The following is a 21,253-nucleotide window of genomic DNA, read 5'->3' as shown; positions in this document are numbered from 1 at the left end:
AACGGACACATCAAAATTTTGACTAATCTTCAAAAATGATTTCCAAATATGCTTTACTATTTTTTAAAGATTATTGTTCAAAAAGGACTTGTGACAGCTTTAACTTACTAGAGCAATAATTAATTAATTAATTAATTAATTAATTAATTTAGAAGCTAATTTATGGAAAGTGCTGCATATATGACATTGTCTTTAGTGTTTTAAACTGGGAGTAGGGAACAGAAGACTAGACTAAGGCTCTGGGTGTAACTGCATAATTTCCAGGATGTAGACTTTATTCCAACAGGGAGAAAAGTGCTCTAATTTATTTTGTAGTGTCGATAATGACAATAAGCCTCTGTATGTGTTTGGTGCTTTCTGGTTTATAAAAACATTTACATTTGGTATCTCACTTGATTTTCACTGCAAGAAAGAAAGTGCCATCTACACTTGAGGAGACTGAGTCCCACAGAACTAAAAGAATTTGCCCAAGTTGACAGGCTCAATTAGTAGCAGAGTAGAGACTGGAACCTAGGATTACTATTCCCAATTTTTTGCCCTTTGCGCTCTACCATACTACCCCTCCCTAGGAAACGTGGACGTTCCATGCTGATCTTCCTAAATAAAGACAAGCGGCCCTGTGTTAAGGGATCTTGTTTTGCATTGGTCACCTTGAGAAAGTTCTTCTCACAAAAGAGCAGGAAGCTTCTGGAAACCAGAAGGCCACTACCAGAAGAAATGTCTAGAAACCTGCTAGAATTGTTATGCCAAATCCACATCCTCATCATATTAACCAGTGTGATTTGTTGATGTCCAGGCAATCCACCCATTTATCGCTTTTGGAAAGGTAGTCTTCAACAGAAAGACAGATCTGCACCTAATGCTGGTACAGCGCAAATAGTAGAAACCACGGCCTATGCCTTACTTACCAGTCTGAGCTTGAAAGAGATGAATTATGTTAACCCAATCATCAAATGGTTATCGGAAGAGCAGCGGTATGGAGGTGGCTTTTATTCAACCCAGGTAACATTTCTTTGTCTTGTTTCATCCTCCAGGAGACATTTTTAGTGCCTCCCACACCACGTTCCATACTCCTTGTGGCCTCCATGCTTTTGTCACCACACAGGCAAACCACAGATATGAATAAATGACTAGCATCAAGAACCCTAAGAGATTATCTGCACTGACACCCTCATACAGAGGAGGAAGTCAGCCCCAGGAGAGTCATTTGGAGAGTTAGTGGCAGAGCCAAAATCAAAACTCGTGTCTCGTGACTCTAAGCTCAGTACTTCCTTTATGATTCTTAATTACCATGAAGGGCTAGAAAGGCTATGTTAAATCCTATGTAATAAACAGTAGCTGCCATGCAAACCAAGGTACTGATGTTCCCTTCCACAAAAATAAATAAAAGCAAGAGCAGTTCTGGTTAATATGTTTATCTGTCCATGTACTAATGTAAACTCATTTGAGCATGTATATTTTATGTTATAACTAACTATTATGTGGATGTATAATACACATCCATATTCAAGTTTATCTCACGTGTTAGCATCTTCCCTGTTCCCTGGATGTTTGGGCCATGATGGAGTGTGTGTGTATACGTATATAAAATTTAGGGCTAGAAGCGTCCTTCAGGGTGACTTTAGCGATCGTCTAATCTGGAGGGGCAAATGTGTTTTTGTCATGAGTATGACTGGAGGCTTACTTAGCAGAAAAGAGGGCCCCATTCATTAGCACTGGCTGCATAGACACAGAGAAAAAAGGGTAGACATGAATTTGATATCTCTGATCTAGTCACATTTCCTAATTTCATAGATGAGGAAGATGAGGTCCAGAAAAATAAAGTTCACCCATTTATTCCCTCAACAAATACTTGTTGAATAGTTACCATGTGTGCCTCCTCAACAGAGAGGATGCCAAGAAAGATACACTGCTTGCCCCTGTGAATCTTACACTGCAGTGGGGGAGGCCAATGATAAGCTATACATAAAAGTACTACAAACTGAGGTGAATGCTCTACAAGGCAGAGGGAGGAACATTAAGACAGAGTGATGGGAAGGGGGAGCTTCTTTATGGCTTCACTGTAGAGGTATTTAAGCTGAGACCTAAGGTTGAGGAGATGCATAGTCATGGGAGGAGCTGGAGACATTCTGCAAAGAGCAACTTGCCTGAGGTCATGCGCTCAGGACGGTGGAGAACTGGGACCTGAGGCCACACTTCCGTCCTGTCCCTGCTAACAGCAGCATCCCTCCGGGGCAGGGAGAGATCTTCCTTCCACCTCCACAGGGACTCTTAACCGGTTTCACTCAGTCAGCTGGAGTTTAACCTCCAGGCAACGCTGACTTACACTCTCATAAGAAAGGATATTTGTAAAGAGGGAGCATGTAAGTGAGTAAACCTATTTTTGTGTCTTGCTGATTGTCGGTAGGATACAATTAACGCCATCGAGGGCCTGACCGAGTATTCACTCCTGGTTAAAAAACTCCGCTTGGATATGGATGTCAAAGTTTCTTACAAGCATAAAGGTGACATCTACCAATATAAGATAACGGAGAGGAATTTCCTTGGAAGGCCAGTAGAGGTAAATAAAGGACTTTTTATAATATTTTATAACTGGATGGGACCTTTGACATCATCTGCTCCACCCTTCTTTTACAAACATAACTCTTCACTCCCTGAACATACAGTGAGTACCTACTATGTCCTACACAGGGATGCCTGCTCTATCCTGGGCACTAGGGGTTCAAAAGTAAAGCACAGAGAACCCTTGTGCTGTGGAGGAGACAGTCATTTAAACAAAGAGTGAAAAATAAGATCTTTGCTAGGGATGTGGAAGGACTGAGCCAGGCTGAGAGGTGGGAAGAGTTTGTCAGAGGTATCCGTGTGAGCTGGTTAAATCTGGAAGAATCAGGAGTTAGCCAGCTGAACAAAAGGGACGAACATTCCAGATACAGAAAACAGCACACATGAAGGTTTGGCAGTAGAGTAAGAGAGAAGACGCATTAGGGAGCCTGCCAGTGGTTCCACCTGACCCCAGTAACACATGCAGACTGTGGCCACGTGGGAAATGGCCTGCAGGTCCCCTGACAGCATACCCCATGTTCTTCGCTACTACTGGATTTTTTAAATTGAAAAACCTTGACGGCCAATGAGAATTTCCTAAAGAAAAAGACACATCGGAAAAACTAGGCTCTAAATTGAAAACAGTAGCTGTCGGTGTATAGCTGCTAACACATGTTTTTTCTAATGACCACATTTTAGATTATTTTAAGGTACATTTAAATATACAAATAACTAGAAATAGTTCTTACTGTCCATATCCTATAAATCTGTGCTTATGAAGAGTAAATAAGCATGAGAAATGATATTGAATGCAAAAATCTTTCCAGGTGCCTCTGAACGATGACCTTGTCGTCCTCAGTACTGGACAAAACAACGGCCTGGCTACAGTGCATGTGAGTATTTCCTGAAGAGCCAGCTTGATTGGGGCTATATGTCGGCTTATACCAAGTAACATAAAAGAAAGGGACTTTGCCACAGAGTTACAGAAATTTGGGGTTTGGTAACCATGACTAAGGTAAGAGTCATTTATCATTCTTTCTAGCTATCTTGGTAGCTGTCCCCACAATTTCTTTTTGAAATTGGCTTTATTAACCTTTATATGCATGTAGTCTGTGTATTTGTGGAATTTATATATATATATACAATTACACAGCAAGATAAATAATTTATATATTTTTATTTATGTATACATACAACATATATGCATGTACACACATGCATACCAATTTCTGTGGTTAGTAACAGTCATACCTCATTTATCCAGCATCACTGCAATTTATGTATACATGGAAGGGTTTAAGTTTCTTTTATTTTATCTGTAGATTGCATGGATACACATAAACAGCTTAGAAAACTTGTGACTGCCAAATGGCTAAAATAAAATAAACTACGTATTCTGAGCATAAATTCACATCCTATTGGCTATTAATTGGGTTCTCTAGTCCATGTATTCCTTCAAAGACTGTTTATAAGGTTGCATGAGGGTGGGGGAGATGGATTGTCCACTTTTCTGTCACTTTTAGTTGCTCTCACTATACCTACTTTTGGCAGCGCCCCTGCCTTTCTCCATGCACACCTATAACTGCTTGTTACCACGATGGTTTGTGGGATGGAGAAAAACCAGCCTTTGTGGCCTTGTGGTGTTATGCGTAAAATTAGAGTGTACAGGCACAAGGATGAACGTCTTTAAAACTTTTCTGTAGTCAGGTGCTCAGATTTGACTGCACGGAGTTCGGACCAAGGTTCTGCCTGGCCTGAAATTGTTTTTTTGCTTATTTTGGGCTTCTCAGCTATGTTCCCAATTGTGGAGTTTGCTGAAAGTCCAGCTGCTGGGAAAATGGGTCTTTAATATGCACCACCTGCACTGGATGATGAAAACACTTCAAGCATCCATTTGCAGCAGCACTAACACCTAATACCTTTTCCACTCCCCATTTTAAACAGAATCTTGTTTACTTGTTCCTGATACAGGTAAAAACTGTGGTTCACAAAACCAGTACCTCTGAAGAAATTTGCAGCTTTCATTTGAAAATTGAAACCCAGGATATCGAAGGTAAAACAGCAGGATTTACACTGTAATTTTGAGTAAGTGTAAAGAATGCCAGAGAGCTTCCCTGATTAGGAAAAATGTGCTAAATCAAAACACAAAATTTCCCTTTTTTTTCTTAATTAAATTCTGTATCAGGTTGACATCTGAGTAAACATTACTGCCATTGTGGGGGCAGTGGGTAATCAGATTTACTTATTTATTATTTTTTTTTATTTAACAGAGGTACTGGGGATCAAACACATGACCTCGTGAATGCTAAGCATGCCCTCTACCACTGAGCTATACCCTCCTCCCTTTTACTGCCATTTATTATAATAGAGGTTACTTTTGAATAATAGTTGTAAATTGATATTAAATAACAGCAAGCTAAATGTATGTACTCTTGATCCAGAAATTTTTTGGACTAAAAATTACTTTCAAGACTGTAACTAGTTGTAAAGCCACAGAAAGGTCTAATTTCAGAACCTTGAGTTTCTGTTACTTTTGTGTGTCAGCCTTCCGTTCCTGGGCCCTGAATTTCTCTCATCACTCTGTTGGGTTTCCAACCCTTATTGTTTATGTATTCCAAGGAGTCTGGCAAATGCACATTTCTCTGCCCCCATTTTCAACTTGGTTTCTTCAGGACGTAGGATCTTTTCTTAAAGTACCCTTCTTTTCTCTACCCATGGCCCTCACATCCCTCTTCTAGTGGGTTGGTTCTCTCCTCCAGGTCCAGAAGTAAGTCCATCTGCATACCCTAGTCCTCCCTCCTCTACCCTTGGCCCCAGAGTCAGGGAAGTCTGCTGTTCCTCTGCCCTGATAACTTCTGTTTGTAGTCCAGAGGCCTGTTTCCACAGGAAATTTCCAACTACTTGAGAATCCAGGCATTAGCTCTTCCTCCCTGCAACCTCCCCCAAACACGTTACCAACCCCTATTTACCTAAAATAACTCCTTCCTTAAATTGTAAATTTTTAGAAAGCAGAAAACTGTTCTAATGATTTCAAGACTTCCTAGGATTGTCAGTAGGCACGAATCTCCATTCAAGTCCCCCGAAGTGCCAACTTCCAAATCACAAATCATCTTTGTGTGTTCAGAGACCTGCTCTTTTATGATTCTATTCTGAGAGGTTCCAGAACAGCTAAAAACAGTTTACACTTATTTCTGTTTGTTTGTTTGTTTGTTTGTTTGTTTGTTTGTTTTGTGTGCCAGTATCCAGCTATAGCTACTCGGACTACAAGCGCATAGTGGCCTGTGCCAGGTAAGCCTATTTCCTGCAAAGGAAGTGTCAGTTTCAAGGTCTCACATCTGCTATAGTATTATTTCTTCAAATCTTTTTGAAATTTTAAGAATGTCCAGAAGATGCAAAATTGTTCACTTTTAAAATATGGAACATAACTTGTATTCTTAAATAGCTATCTACTGCCCAGAACAGCTTTGTTTTGCTCATATATAGTTTTCCCTTTCTATTTTGGCCCTCTTCTAATTCAAACATGTAATAGTAAATGTTTTGTCTTCCGGAAAGTAGAGATATGACATGTAAGTATTAGGATAAGAAAGAGCAAAAGATTCTCTCAGAAGCAACTTCCACTCTCTTAAAAAAAATCACATTCACCCAGCAAAATCCCTGGCTGGTGTCAGGCAGCCAGTGGTTCCTAAGTCAGGATGCACATCAAATTTTGTTGGAGAACTTTTAGAACCACCCAAAACTCCGACCTTGCTCCTGGAGGGTCTTCTAAGGGCAGCCCGGGTCCCGGGTTGAGAACCACTGACACTGAACCCTTAGCAGACGAGCTCCAGGCCTGAATTAGCCACTGTATTTGTTTCCTACTGCTGCTGGGTAACAATTTACCATAAACATAGCAGCTTAAAACAACCCAGATGTATTATCTTGTAATTCTGGAGGTCAGAAGTCCTAAAATCAAGATGTCATCAGGGCCACAGTCTTCTGGAGGTTCTTTGGGAGAATCCAAGTTGTAGCTTTTTCTAGATTTTAGAGGCAACCTGCTTTCCTTGGCTTGTAGCCCCTCCCTCCATCTTCAAGGCCAGCAGCACAGCATCTTCCAGTCTCTCTCTCTGACTCAGACCTCTGCTTCCATCATCGTATCTCCTTCTCTGACCCTTCTGCTTCTTTCCCTTATAAAGACCCTGGTGGTTACACTGGGCCCACCCAGATAATCAGGAGAATCTCCATAGCTCAAGATCCTTAACTTAATCACATCTGCAAGTCCCTCATGCCATATAAGGTAACAAATTCACAGGCTCAGGGGATTAAGAGATGGACATCTTTGAGGGCCATCATTCTGCCGACCAAAGCCACCATCCTAAAATACTTAGGAAACTATAGGTTTTTGAAAGTCTGTGTATACACCTTAGTGATCACACAGAGTGAATAAGTTAGTGGCAGAGCCAGGACTAGAACACGGGCATCTTCCTTCTTCTTTTCACTACCACTTTAGTACCTCCTTGTGTTGTGCTGTGTTCTATTTCCTTAACACTTCCTATTCTCAACAACAATGATTTCTATGGCTGGTATTTTGTTATTTTTTCTTATAATAACACATGATACAAAGCACTCAGTATGGATAACTTACAAATTCCATAGAGTTGTGTCATAGATTAGAGCTGAAAAGGATTTTAAGGCCAATATAGTAATTCCCTTATTTTAGAAATAAAGAAACTGAGACCCCCAAGAAGTGAAGTAACCTGCCAAGTTCTCACAAAGTTAGAAACAGAGCCAGGGCCTCAAACTCCAGACCCTGATGCCCAATCTAGTATCTAAACCACCTCCTTCTAATCACTGTAATCTGAGACTGCTGACCTCAAAGAATAGCACATTGTTTCTTACCACCTCCTTCTCAGCCATTTCCTAGCCTTGTTTGTGGTCCTCAGCCCAGTCATTGTCGGGATTCCATCATCAGCTAGCCTGGCTCAAAATCCCTCCTTCCTTCCTTGGCCAGTCTCTGCTCTCTGTTCCCCCTCACACACCCTTCCTCACTTCCGAATGCCTTTCCATTAAGGTCACCCTTTCCCAGGCAGCTCCCTTCCTGCCATTCCTACTCTTGAGTACCTTCTTCTGGGGGAAGGAGACATGATCACCATTGAAATCCATAGCACTTGTCGCAGGGAGGTATGAGCAAACTTGCTGTGGGCAAAGCTAGAATCAGTGTATGGGACCTACAGGGAGGCACCCAGACTCTGACAGTGGAACTGGACACCTATGGGGCAGCCTCTGACGTGAAGGTCATGTGACCTTCAGCAAATCAGCTTCCTTCTCCAGGCCTCTTCTGTAAAGCAAGAATATTGGACTCTGATCTCAAAGTGCCTTTCAGGTCTAACGTTCCACAGCTCTGCTATATACAAAAACACTCTCATCAAAAATTTATTCACTTGAATTCATTGATAGGACACCTAATTCCAGAATGTTAATATACAAAAGAAAGCAATAGAGATGTAATATTGAGTATTCTATCCCTTGGTTTTTATAAACTGGGGATGGAATGTTCAAAAAAAAACAAAAACCAGGTGAAACATGGTTTTGGCTGTGTGATGCTGAAGTTAGGTTGGATTAATTCCAAATGTTACTATTAGTACTTATTTATGTGGGAATTCTTTGCCGTCCAATATTCTCTCTACTGATTAAAAAAAAAAAATGCCAGCATGCAGTTTCGATGTTCAGAGGGTCTCTTTCGTGTATTTAGCTTTTTATAGCTTCTCTATTGTATTCATAAGAAAGAAAAAAGGATTTCATTTCTCTCCTTCCCTCAGAACAAAATGCCTTTGGGAAAGATTGCTGTCTTTGGCAGCAGGCAAAGGGCTTCTTAAAAGGAAGGTTTCTGTTCCATGGTTGAAACAGTCACCATGGCAACCCGTCATCAAGGCTCCAGCAACTTTTCATAGACACTCTCCACTCAGGAGGCCCTTTTCCATCCTGTTGACAGAGTATTTGCATCTGTGAGCAAGAGTTCTCTGCTCCTGGTGACACTCACCCACCCAATCTCCCAATTAGGGAGATGCTGGATGTCGTATTTCAGTTCCAAGTTGCCTTATATTTTGTTCTAAATTGTTAATTTGATGAAGAATGGGGTTGAGTTTTTATAAGCTAGAAATTTTATAATATTTAAATTTTTATGGTAAATGTTACATCTAAAACTTCTAAGAGGGTCTGCTTTTTATATGCTCAATAAGATGACTGGGGAAGAGAGACCCCTTGCCACCTCATTAACTCAAATAATACCCCCCATTTCACTCTTACTTATTCCTTAGGTGAGATCAGTTCATTCTCCCCCTTATGAAGCCTTCTTCCCAGGCTCTTTCTTTAATCCTGACTGCTCTCTCCAGCTCGCTCTCAAATGTTCAGCTGCCTTTCTTGAATCTTTAGTTGAGGCTGGAATCTGAAACTCAACCTTTGCCGAACCACACTCCTGGCCAGTCCCTACCCTACCAACCTGCTCCTCTTTTAAGTCTCCTAACTCTGCTTAATTGTAGCATTAAGTCTCTTTGCCTCTCAAAACGAAGACTTGGAATTATAAAGATAAATTTAAAACATAAGTTTATACTTCTTCAAAGTTAATTTTCCAAATAAGAAAATGGGCTCTGGAAAGGAAAATAACTTGTGGAAATCTCTTGGCAGAACTGGGATAAAACCCAACTTTTCTGATTCCTCCTTTCAGTCTTCTTTTCTCTCATACCAGAAACACAAAAACAAAATAAACCAGGCCTCTGCTTTTACCCCCTTTGCCTGTCTTCTTAGCTTCCCCACAAGCACAATTCCTAGACAAAGGATAATCCTTGAGACATCTTCTTAATTAAGTATTTATTGTGAAAATTTTAGAAAATAGAGGAAAGCATGGAAAAGAAAAGAGATAATCACACTTATAATCTTATCATCCAGAGGAAGTAACTGCTAACATTTTAGTATATTTCCTTCCAGTCTTTTCCTGAACATGCTTATTGAATCTCTTTCCAATATACGATTAATTTTCTTCTTTGAATATGCTCCATTAGAAAAAGAACTAAAATGAGAATCAAGAGGCTTATGCAGCTCTGAGGGGAACTAGTCATGTGGCCTTCAATAAGTACCTTACTCTCATCCTCAGTTTCCTCTACTAGCTACTTAAAAGCTTGGACTGAATGGCTTTTATGATCTCTTCAAGCTCCAGAATGGTGGCCCATTGACCAGTCAGTGAATAAAGAGTTGGAATAGATGATGACTCAGAGGTCTCTTACAATTCTAAAATTCAGATATTGCAACATATATATCACAGAAAACCAAATAAGGGGAGACCTAAGTCAGAAATTAAAGCCTACCAAGGGTTAGAACCTTTTCTTAAAGAATCTTACCCATTTATTTATTTCATTTTCTAATCTCTAATTTATTTTAGCTACCGGCCCAGCAGTGAAGAATCATCCTCTGGGTCCTCCCATGCAGTGATGGATATCTCTTTGCCTACTGGAGTCAATGCAAACACAGAAGACTTAACAGCTGTAAATGTTTTCGTTTAAATATTTTTATGGATGCTTGGTTTTCTTTGCTGCATTATTTTACAGACAAAGCTATTTCCTTTCATTCTAATACATCACTTTCGTTAAGTCACCCAGAATATTCTTTTCAAACCAACAATCCACCTAAGTTTTTATTTTTCAAAGTGTAGTGGGGGCATATACTTGCATGGTCTGAAACATACAAGTGCGTATAATGACATGTTCAGACTTTTTCAAGAGGGGAAGCTGCTCTTCAGTGTCTTTAAATAGTAGATTGCATCCCCATGATCTAACATTTTATCATTGGGTGAACACATTTAAACAAAAAGATCATGAAATTAAATTCAAGATTTTCTCTTTGTTCCCTTAGCTTGTGGAAAACGTGGATCAGCTGCTGACTGATTACGAAATCATAGATGGGCACGTTATTCTGCAGCTGAACTCTGTAAGTTCCACTTCTCACCATTCTTCATCGACTGTTACTATTCAGAATTTACAGGCTAAAATATTACAAGTCTCTTCTCCCCCGTAATTTTCTTAAACCTTGAATTTGTCAAACAGATTCCTTCCAATGAGTTTCTTTGCGTGCGATTTCGGATAGTTGAACTTTTCCAAGTTGGATACCTGAGTCCTGCTACTTTCACAGTGTATGAATACCACAGGCCAGGTAATCAGCTCTGCTCTAAAATTTCTTCAGAGGACTGCTTTGTATTCATTAAGGGGCCTGTATAAATCCACTAGAGGCCTGCAGATGTTATATATTGCCTTTCTCAGGGCTCATTCTTCACAAAAGTCCCCGCTTGAACAGACAACCCCTGCATGACATTAAGCAAGTTATGTCACCTCTCTGGTCCTCAGTTTCTTCAAGTTTAGAATAACTGGATTAGAATGCTCCCCACTTTTAAGTTCTTTGCCTCAAGATTATCTTTGGTGTTCACTTTTAACTATTCATTGCATCTCTCCTTTTTAGAGAAGACTGCTTACCATACTATTTCTTTAATCCTCCCAGAATCAATTTCTGCTGCATCTATAGTCTCATCAGATTTTGCAGAGAGCTCTGTTGTAGCAGTTGTCACATTGCATTGTGATTATTTGTTTGCATGTCTCTCTCTGCAACCCTAGACAGAATGTTTTCATCCTTGTGCCTCTAGTAACTAACAATGTGTCAGGTACATAATGTGTATCGATAAACGTTGAATGAATGATTCCCACATTTGATCATTCAGTCGCTTCTGAGACTTTTAAGTGATCGGAGAGCTCTTTGGTTCACAAGACTGAAGACTTCACTTTGGACACTTCTACTTGTTCCAGAATTCTTAAAGTGAACCAAACTCTGACACCCATTCATTCTAGTTTTATCTCCTGAAACTGTGTAGAACATACTTAGCCCTTCTTATCCTTGAGCGATAGGAAAAAAATCATATATATATCATGATATATATGTGTGTGTGTGTGCTTTTTTATTCTCCAGCCTAAACGGTTACCAATTATATTTCTTTCAATAGACTCCCATGCAACATTATTTCCTCTCATCCATTGAAGCACCAGATATTTTCATTCGAAGAAATGAATATTGAAGAGTAAAATTTCAAGCACAGGAAGGGAGAATATTTTGAGGGTGGAGGGGCCCACGTTTGGACAAGCAATTCATAATTTAGCTTCCCTGAACTTTAGCTACAAAAAGAGAGTTTGGCATAGGTGATCTCCAAGGCCCTGTGGGAGAGACTCATTGACAGTTAAATGTGTTGTGGGTTCATCAAGCAACGTCTTCTAACTACTTTTCCATTGCGACAGATAAACAGTGCACCATGTTTTATAGCACATCTGATACCAAACTTCAGAAAGTGTGTGAAGGAGTAACATGCAAATGTGTCGAAGGTAAACTTCATTTAACGTGTTTAGGCTGCATGCTTGTTTAAAGCAACCACTCATAATCTGGGGCTAATCTGGGGTAAACTGTTTGACAAACTGTCATTTCTCAGAATAAGAAACATAATCTCATCTGACTGAAAGCTGATACCTTGAGCACTGTAAAGCTGCTTCCCAACAGCTCCTGAACAACCCAGTACCGTACAGAGGCAGAGGAACACCATCCAGATGGTTGTTGGATGTCAGAAGCATAACACAATGTGATAACCTCGTCTTTTTAGTGAAATAGAACCACAGGGTGAGAGAACAGAGGCTGAGGACTGAGCCACTAGCTTCTCTTTCTTTCCCCTGGTCCTTCCCAGTTAGTGATGTTCTCCATTCCGTCTTTTGTAAATCCAAGGCAGCCTTATTGGTCAAGGAAAAGACCCAGAACTCACCAATAATCAACAGCTGACTCCGTGAGGGTCTGGGTTGGTTTTAGGTTTATTTTGTTTTTCAAAATCCTTAACATTTACACGTTTCTTAGGTACTTATTACTCCATCTTATACCTGGAAATCAGTCGAGTCATCATTTTGGTCCCTTCAAGGGACTTTTTATTATATTCAAAATGGGAAAATGTGGGGTGACTACCCATTCTAAGAATAAGTCTCATATTCAAGATTTCGTTTTTCTTTGTTTTTGTTTTTGCTTAATATTCTGTTTCACTTTATGAAAGAGGAGAAAATGGACAGGTCTTAGGAATCTGTTATTTGTAAGATGATATTGGATCGTCTCAGGGCTGTTAGAAAGAACCTGTGTTTATTCTCAGAGAGTGTCTGCTTCCTTCCGTTAACCTAACTTGTACCATTTTTCACAAAATCCAGCTGACTGTGGACAAATGCAGACAGAGTTGGATCTGACAATCTCTGCAGATACTAGAAAAGAAACAGCATGTAAACCAGAGATTGCGTATGGTAAGTTCAAAAGTTCAATATATAGTTCCGTTAAACGTGGCATTTTATGAATACACGATCAGTTAGGAAGATCTACAACTTTACACAGTGATTATATGGCTATAACATTCCATGTGTTCCCTTGAAGGAAAATGCCATCAATTTTCAGCACTAACATGCAAAGTTATTTATCCTTCTGCAAAGATTTGTGACTTTCATTAGAAATGATGGGAGTAAGGTGCACATGTAGCCAAGACACTTTATCTCAATAGATTCTTTTGAATGAAAGGTGCTAAAACACACTCAAAGAGAACATTGGAGAAACCGCAGGGGTATAAGATTTCACTTCTGCGTTCTTCCAGTCGAGCAGAGGCGGAGACAAAGGTGGCTCTTGGGTATGGTTGTTTTCCAAAATCCCTCCAAAGACAAGGTTAAAATATCCATACTAACTAATTTTTAATATATGCACAACTGCAATCCATGTTTGAGACTGTCTCCATTTCAAAAGGAGCATTTCCTTCTGGTTGTCCAGACCTCAAAGCTAAATCAAATGCTAAAGTCAGTTGTAGTCTTGTCTCAAGTTCCTTGTGGAATTAGATCCTTTATTTTTTATCCATTGTTTCTAATGTTTATGTCTGGCTTTTTTTTTTTAAGAGACAGTGAGCAGGTTGAACACAATTTCAAATCTTTTCTTGAAAATTGGTAGTGGTTTTTTTAAAAATTAAAAATAAGTGCAGTGCTTTTCAGGTAGCATTTTGTGTTTACCAACTGCTTTCATGTATGTCTTCTCATTGGTGTCCCATAAGACCCCTTAGAGGTAACATAGGATTATCCTTATTTTACCAGCGAACAAACTAAGATTTTGGGAGGTTAAATAATTTGTTCAAAGTCATGCAGGAATTAAGTAGTAGAACTAGGATGCATCTTGGTCTCCAGTATTTTTTTTTAACTGAAATATAGTCAGTTACAATGTGTCAGTTTCTGATGTACAGCATAATGTCCCAGTCATATATTTGTTTTCTGGTCTCCAGTATTATTTCCATTGTATTACACTGAATTTTGTTAATGGAAGTACAGCCATAAGAATGAATTTTGTATGGCTCATGCTCTTTCTTCAAATTCATCTTGAGTTTTAAAAAAATGAATGCTAAAAAGCTGCCTAACTCAGCCAAGATCCACTGCAACTTTTAAAATACATTGAGACTTGAGGAGAATACTATATTGTTTAAACAAATTTTTTTCTAAAATTTAGAAGAACCAGATTATTTCCTTCTTCATAAAAGAATTATTTTAACTCTTAAATATAAGAAGTCTATTTTAACACAGAGAGTAAATGCAGTCTGCATTTAGTTTATTGCATTCAAGAAAAAACTTAGCTGGCTTTTGGAGCTAATGAGCTACAGGTTGATGCTAGAATAACAGAATAGAAACAAATTTAAATAATTTTGTCTCCTCCACCTATGCCCACAGTAGGTACATTGCCCATATCCATCATAAAGACTTAAGAGCATGAAATTCAGGACATTCTTATCTATTTTAAGCCATTAATTTACACAGCCTTTAGTTCTGCCACAGTGAGTTCATTCATTCATCTGTATATCTTGCTAGCTAGCTAGGATCTCAAAAATGGACAAAAACATTTAGGTCATTCACTTCACCCCATCGAAAGCAAAAATAAGAGAATCTTTTCTCAGACCGCATAGAAGAGATGGGTCCCTCCAAGCTGGTTAAGAACTGAGGTCAAACATACCATGGATTGAACAGTGATACCTGAATGAAGAGAAAACAGGATTGAGAATGTCTCATGTCAAACAGCTGCCAATTCAAGCAAAGATGAGTCAGAAAACAGTCCTATCAACATCCAAAGATCAAAGCCAGAGGTGGTATCCCAGGAATCAAAGCCAGGGAACCGGGAGGCTCACCTGGCAGGCCAGAATGAAAGCAAAGGCCTCCTCTGTGCACACAGAGAGGGAAGGGGCTCTTAGTAGTGCCCCATGGGTGCAACTCCACCAATCTTTAAGGACCAGAATCTGAACTCCACATCTAAGGCTTATTTTGTTTGTTTTATGTGCTTCTGTCTTTTAAATTAATGTTGCTCTTACCCTAATCAGCCTGTTCTATACCAGTGACCAGGGCTCATGATTCTAAGTAGAATGAATCATTAGAGATGTGTCCAATAGAATCACACTGAGAGTATTTGGGAAGTCTTCTTGGTAGAAATGAGATTGACCTTAGGGTGCCCATAAGAGCTTGCCAGGCTTCAATTCTCATTTATTTGACAAACTCTGTCTTCTGTTTGATATGGCATTAGTGGTATTAAGCATGAATTATTGTGTCTCTGTGTGTGTGTGTTTTTTTTAACCAGCTTATAAAGTTAAAATCATAGCCGTCACTGAAGAAAATGCTTTTGTTAAGTACACCGCAACCCTCCTGGATATCTACAAAGCTGGTGAGAATTCATTCATTCATTCTTTCATTCAACAAATGTTTAATACTTACTATATGGCAGACATTATATTCAACACAGAGGATACAACTTGAATAACACAGCCAGAGTTCCTGCCTTCATAAAGCTTATATTCTATTTGAGGGGACATAATTTTTTAAAAAAGGAAATGGAGAGATAAATTAAACAATTATAAATCATAAATATATTTGAAACAGACACAGGATTAATGGGGGAAGCTCCTTCAGTGTGTAACAGCTGGCGTCTTTTAGGAGTTGATATTAGGAGTTAGCCATTCTCAAAGGGGAGAGTAAAGGAAACCAGAGAGGCAGGAGCCGGGTCATCAGGGGTTTGTAAGGCATGGCAAGAAATCTGGATTTTATTCTAGAAGTCCAAAGGGAAGCTAATAAAAGGTTTTCGGTAGGTAAGCATTTTCTGATTTATGGTTTTAAAAGATCATTCTGGCTTGTATTGGAAGGAGCCAGAGTTGAAACAGGGAAACTAGTTAAGAGCATCTATGAAGTGCAAAGCCTTACTTAGATGCTGCATGAGTTTTGATAGGATAAATGAGCTTAAGTAACCAAAACAATAGAATGAATTCCTGTTATGTAAAGTAACACATAAAACAACATTTTAAAATATGTTCCCTTTTATTCTCTAAGTAATCTAAGCTACAAATATTATGAAACAGCTTGTCAAATAATGTAAATTGTAACACAAACAATTCATTAAATCATGTTTAATTCCAAATAAGATTTTTTAATTTTAGAAATTGTCAGTGTTATTTTGACTCACTACACGATGCCTAGTTTGAGCTTTAATTTGGCAACAAGGAACCACATCAAACTTTTCCAGTTAATCTCTATTGAACTGATAGTCATTACATGACCTATAGCCTCAATAAGTGATTTCTCATAATAGCAACAGTATCATTCATGGGACTGAACCCTCTCTCAGTCTCTGCTAAACCAAGAGTAATTACATTCAAATGTTTCTAGTCCTTTGATACCATCTAACGTTTTAATGTATTCAATATATCTCTATTATCAGCAAAATTATAAAAACAGTTATTGAAATGTCATGTTCAGTTTGCCTAATTTTCTTAGTTTTTAATCGCCTTCAATCCTCAGAGTTTTATAAACACCATTGACAAGGTTTCAGTATTCACAAGTTTTACTAAACTTAAAAGTGTATTATATTTTTTGCTTTTGTCACTAAAAGCAAAAACATTTGCATATTATTAGCCTTTCTCTTAAATTGATATTTTATTTTGTTTTATATCAAATGACAGATCATTCTTCATTTGTAACAGCTCTTGCTTCATGTTCATACTTCCTTTACTTATTTATATACAATCCATTTTATCATTCATTCATTAAGCTGTCAGCTTATTAAAGCTGAAACATTTTTTCTTGTCTTTTTCCTACAATACCTAAACATTTTTTCTGTAATACCTAAAGATAACATTGACATAATTGCTAGAATATCATGGGCAAATCACTAAAAAGTAGATATATTCACTTTCTAAATGTGAACTCCTGTATCACACTATCTATCTAAATGAGTCTGTCGGACTTGGTACGACCTCTAACCCGCCTCTGCACTTCTAGCACTACTGCCTGCCTATCAAAATCCCAGTATTTTTCCAATTTTTATTATTGCAATTTTTAAAGCCCTTCACATTATTACTTAATTTTGTCTAGTGTGTATTAGTAGTATGGGGTAGTAAATAACAAATTTATGAGAACAATATTTAAAGTGATTTTAGCTTCCTTGTGTCTTTGTATTATCCAGAGACACTTGATAGGTAGTAGGTGCCAAACTGAAACAGCTGGAAACTTCGGGACTTTTGCTGAAGCCCCAGACTTCTCCCTGGCATTACATTTGCACCAATTAAGTGTTCATATAAATATTTTTCATTGAAGCCTTTTTGCTCAAGCAGTTTGATATCTTGTTCAGTTGTTCCTTCCAGGACCTTGAGATCAACAAAACCCATTAAGCCATCTTCAAAGTCTCCAGGTTTTCATTTTAAGTTATTTAAAACATGTTTTCTTCTAAATAGTTGATTTTCTCAATAATGATTGAAATTTTATTTTATTACCTTATTTGTATTTTCCAAAAAGCTGTGTTCTCTTTTCCATAGAAAGGTATAAATTTTGCAGTAAGTAGGGCCATAAATCTAAATTGTGACAATGTGTTTACATTGGTTTTTCTTCTCCTTTGAAATTCTATCAAATATTTCAAGTCTGAAAATATTTGAGTATTTTTAACTATACACTAGAGTTTAAAATTCGAACAATACTTTCCAAATTTTTCTTTGCTTGATCAACACTCTTGACAACATTTTTTCCCCTGGTTTTTATTATTTCAAATGTTTCATGATATGAAGTTGACTTGTCATATTATTTTATTTTTTTCTCATTGATGCACAAATTTTCTTAATTCGAAACATAATTGCCATTCTGACAAAAAAAAGTGTTTAGCACTTTGATCTTTTCACAACCCAGTTTTCGAGCCCTTTTTGCATTCAACATTCACATCATAAGCAATAATAAGCCATTCCTGCTTTTCATCCCAGAAATACAAATTACTTACTTTGTGTCAATTCTTGCATAGTATCAAAAGACAGTCCAGACTGGTCTGAGTTCCCGGCAGCATCCGATGATTCCCAAGCTGAAGTTCTTTATCAGTATCATTTCTTCTTTGTCCTCCTGTCAGTTCAGAGATTCATACTCATGATATTCAAAAAGAAATGTTAAGAAAATTTTGCATACTTTATCTTTTCATTCTGGGTGTTCATTTTTAATATATATAGATTCTGAATTCATATAAATATTGAAACACCCCACACACAGAAGAATTGCTGATCCCTAACAATAAACCAAAATAAAGACTAAACTATTTAGAATGAAGGGCAGCGATGTAGTTCAAGGATAGTGATACTATTGTCCTATTTTTGGTGTTTCTCCTGAAACACAAGGTGCTTAGAGCTGGTGAGGATATAAATGAAAAAAAAAGATCAGTGATTGTTGAAACTGAGGTGAATTAATTATTCTCCGTTCTGAATATGCTTGAAATTTTCCATAATAAAAAGTTTTTTTTTAAATAATGATAAGGCCCCACGTCGCCACACTGCTTGCCATGACAGGGCTGATTTGGCAAGGAGTGCTGGGAATGTTGTTTAGATGTCACTGCAACAAGAAATCAAGTATTAAAGGTCACCAGGAGAGCCTAAGAAAATTAGCTTGAGCTAATGTGGGTGTGCTGGAATTTATGTTACTAATTAAAGTTTACCATCTATGCAGTTACTATTATATACTATTTACCAACAGGTTCAGAAGTTTTTCAGGGTTTAATAATTAGGATGACTCTGCTAGAGTTTAATAACTGGGTATCAGCCCTCAGTATATAGCAGTGAATTCCCTGTCCTGGCCTCAAGAAGTTTCCAGCCCAGCAGAGGAGATAGGCATATGCAGTAAAACGCTGTGATAGAAATTCAAGAAGTAATTTCTATCTATGGAAGTAAGGGGAAGACAGATACTTACAACAAAGAGCATCAGGGAGTGTTTACTGGATGCTGTGAGAATTGAAGATGTGTTTAAAGATGGGTAGACATTCAAAACGCCAACATGGGAAGGAATGCATTCCAGGCAAGGGAGCCAACTTCTTGGCTACGTTGGAGTTCTTTGGAAATCCCAGAGTTACCCTCCTTAAAATTTTCCATCTTTCACATGCCTTGCACTTTACCACAAAGTTGCCCACTGCAGCTACCAAATCCTTTTTTGTTTTGTTGTATAACGTATGGAGGGAGATCAATACCATTCAACTTGAGGGAGGTTCTTTTAGTTTCTGGTTCTACAAGAGTCATAATGAAAAGCATTCATCTAGTGCTGTGTTCAGAGCACTAATCATATATTAACCCATTTAATCTCACAACAGGTCCACAGGGTAAGTTTTATTGTGATGCCCATTTTTTGGGTGAAGATCTAAGCCTCATTTGTCTAGGGCCACACAGCCAGGAAGTGGCAGAGCTGGGGGTTAGCCTGGAGAGCCTGATCCCAGAGTCTGAAGTCTTAATCACACAGACATTGCCTCTCTCCAGTAGCTGTTAGCCTGTCGATATAAGTGTAGACTGAATAATAAATAGCCATGAGGAGCTGGAATGAGCGGAAGAGCTCACAGTTGTGACATTGTCACAAGAACCTGATAACCTGACGTGTGTGTCTCTCAGGAGAAGCTGTTGCTGAGAAAGACTCTGAAATCACCTTCATTAGAAAGACAACCTGTGCTCATGCTGACCTGCAAAAAGGAAGACAGTACTTAATTATGGGTAAAGAAGCCCTCCAGATAAAATACAATTTCCATTTCAAGTAAGTCACCAATATTTTGGAGTCTTTGATCTTCCCTCCAAAACTGAGTACAATTTATTCTCTTTTTAATTTTTTTATTGAAGTGTAGTTGATTTGCAAGTTTAGTTTCAGGTGTACAGCAAAGCAATTCAGTTATACACATACATACTTTTTCCCCAGACTTTTTCCCGTTATATGTTATTACAAGAAATTGAATATAGTTCCCTGTGCTATATACAGTAGGTCCAATTTATTCTTAAACACACCACATGTTTCTTATGTGCCTAGCTGTTAACCAGCAAGCCACTAGGAGCATAAATGAAATAAGGTAAGTTTAATACCTCAGGGTAGCTGAGGACTCGCTTGAGGGTAAATCAATTCAGTGCCTCAGTCTGAAGATGAATCGGGGGTGCTCATTGACTCCCTCATACCACATCTGTTCCCTCAGTGAGTTCTCAGGCTGTCCTCTTTGTCAGGAGGACCGTGCTTAAATACACATTTCATTATCTGTCTTTGAAAAATGGACTTTGAAACAGATGCTGTTACTGCCTTTAACCACGGGAGCCCCAAGCAGCTTCACGGTGCTCAGGGTTTTGTGGGCCTTCCTAGGGGGAGGCCAGTCCACAAGAGCGTGGCTGACAGCCTGACCCCTGGGCACCCGAGCAGCCCGAGCACAAATGAACCCAGCTCTTCTCTATTTGTGGCCTTCATCACAAATGCTTTTTTTTTTTTTTTTTTTGCGTGATTCCTTGGCAGGTACATCCATCCTTTAGATTCCTCGACCTGGATTGAATATTGGCCTACAGGCACCGGGTGTCCATCATGCCAAGCATTTTTAGCGAATCTAGATGAGTTTACTGAAGACATCTTTTTAAATGGCTGTGAAAACGCCTGAAGAAGGTCAGCTGCACACAGTTTTCACTGTGGGCTCCTGTTGTTGAAGTTTCTTCCTTTTTTTCTTTTTCTTTTTTTCCACATTCACAGCTGGTCTTATTCGGAAAGCTCATTCTACTTAGAATTATGGATACTTGCTTTTATTAGCGAACAATTTTAAGAGCAGTAACTTTCTGAAATAACATGTCCTTGGGGGCATGGAGACAGACACTCATTCCAAGGTTATCGGACACCAGGAGCAATAAATTGGAACCCTCCTAAAATCTACCACTCAGGAATGTTTGCTGGGGACGAAAGAATAGCCCCATTGAAATGTAGTATCTTACAAAAACATGGCCTTTGCTTGAAAGAAAATACCAAGGAACAGAAAACTCATCATTAAAGCCTGACTTTGCTTTCAAAATGTGCGGAAAAGCATGTTATTTTATGCTAGGTCAGCTTCAACTACGCAAAGACAGGCAAGTTGAGAGAGGTGGAGAAAGGCAGCCCTGGAGACCTGAGAAGGCCTTACCTCAGAGCCCTCGGCAACCTGAGAAGGTAGGAGGCTTTGTCATTGCCCCCTCCCCTCCTGTTGCCCTCTCCTTACCCCCATGGGGACCTCTCTACTCCCTTCCCGTCCTCCCAGCACATACCCATTTCCCCAGGAACTTGCTCTTTTGCCAATAATTGCTCTGCTGGAGGGCAGGCCCCAGTGCAGCAACCTGGTGCAG

At 38.8% G+C, this 21,253-nt stretch overlaps 1 protein-coding gene across 1 annotated transcript in view; it reads left to right on the top strand.

Moving 5' to 3' along the window:
* C5 (complement C5) overlaps positions 1-21,253 on the top strand; it is a 98,133-nt gene that overhangs the window by 53,840 nt on the left and 23,040 nt on the right. Inside the window, exons 29-41 of the mRNA XM_006205564.4 lie at positions 797-1,002; positions 2,408-2,560; positions 3,369-3,434; positions 4,513-4,594; positions 5,781-5,829; positions 9,953-10,055; positions 10,423-10,497; positions 10,614-10,719; positions 11,847-11,930; positions 12,786-12,875; positions 15,220-15,303; positions 19,532-19,670; positions 20,406-21,080. Of these exons, the coding sequence (XP_006205626.2) occupies positions 797-1,002; positions 2,408-2,560; positions 3,369-3,434; positions 4,513-4,594; positions 5,781-5,829; positions 9,953-10,055; positions 10,423-10,497; positions 10,614-10,719; positions 11,847-11,930; positions 12,786-12,875; positions 15,220-15,303; positions 19,532-19,670; positions 20,406-20,544 (1,376 nt within the window). The 3' untranslated portion in view covers positions 20,545-21,080. The remainder of the gene's footprint in view (positions 1-796; positions 1,003-2,407; positions 2,561-3,368; positions 3,435-4,512; positions 4,595-5,780; positions 5,830-9,952; positions 10,056-10,422; positions 10,498-10,613; positions 10,720-11,846; positions 11,931-12,785; positions 12,876-15,219; positions 15,304-19,531; positions 19,671-20,405; positions 21,081-21,253) is intronic.

This window comes from Vicugna pacos, chromosome 4 (genome assembly GCF_048564905.1).
Source record: "Vicugna pacos chromosome 4, VicPac4, whole genome shotgun sequence".
Lineage (NCBI taxonomy): Eukaryota > Metazoa > Chordata > Mammalia > Artiodactyla > Camelidae > Vicugna > Vicugna pacos.
Note: the sequence above shows the minus strand (reverse complement) of the source record. Positions and strands in the feature narration are given on the sequence as shown.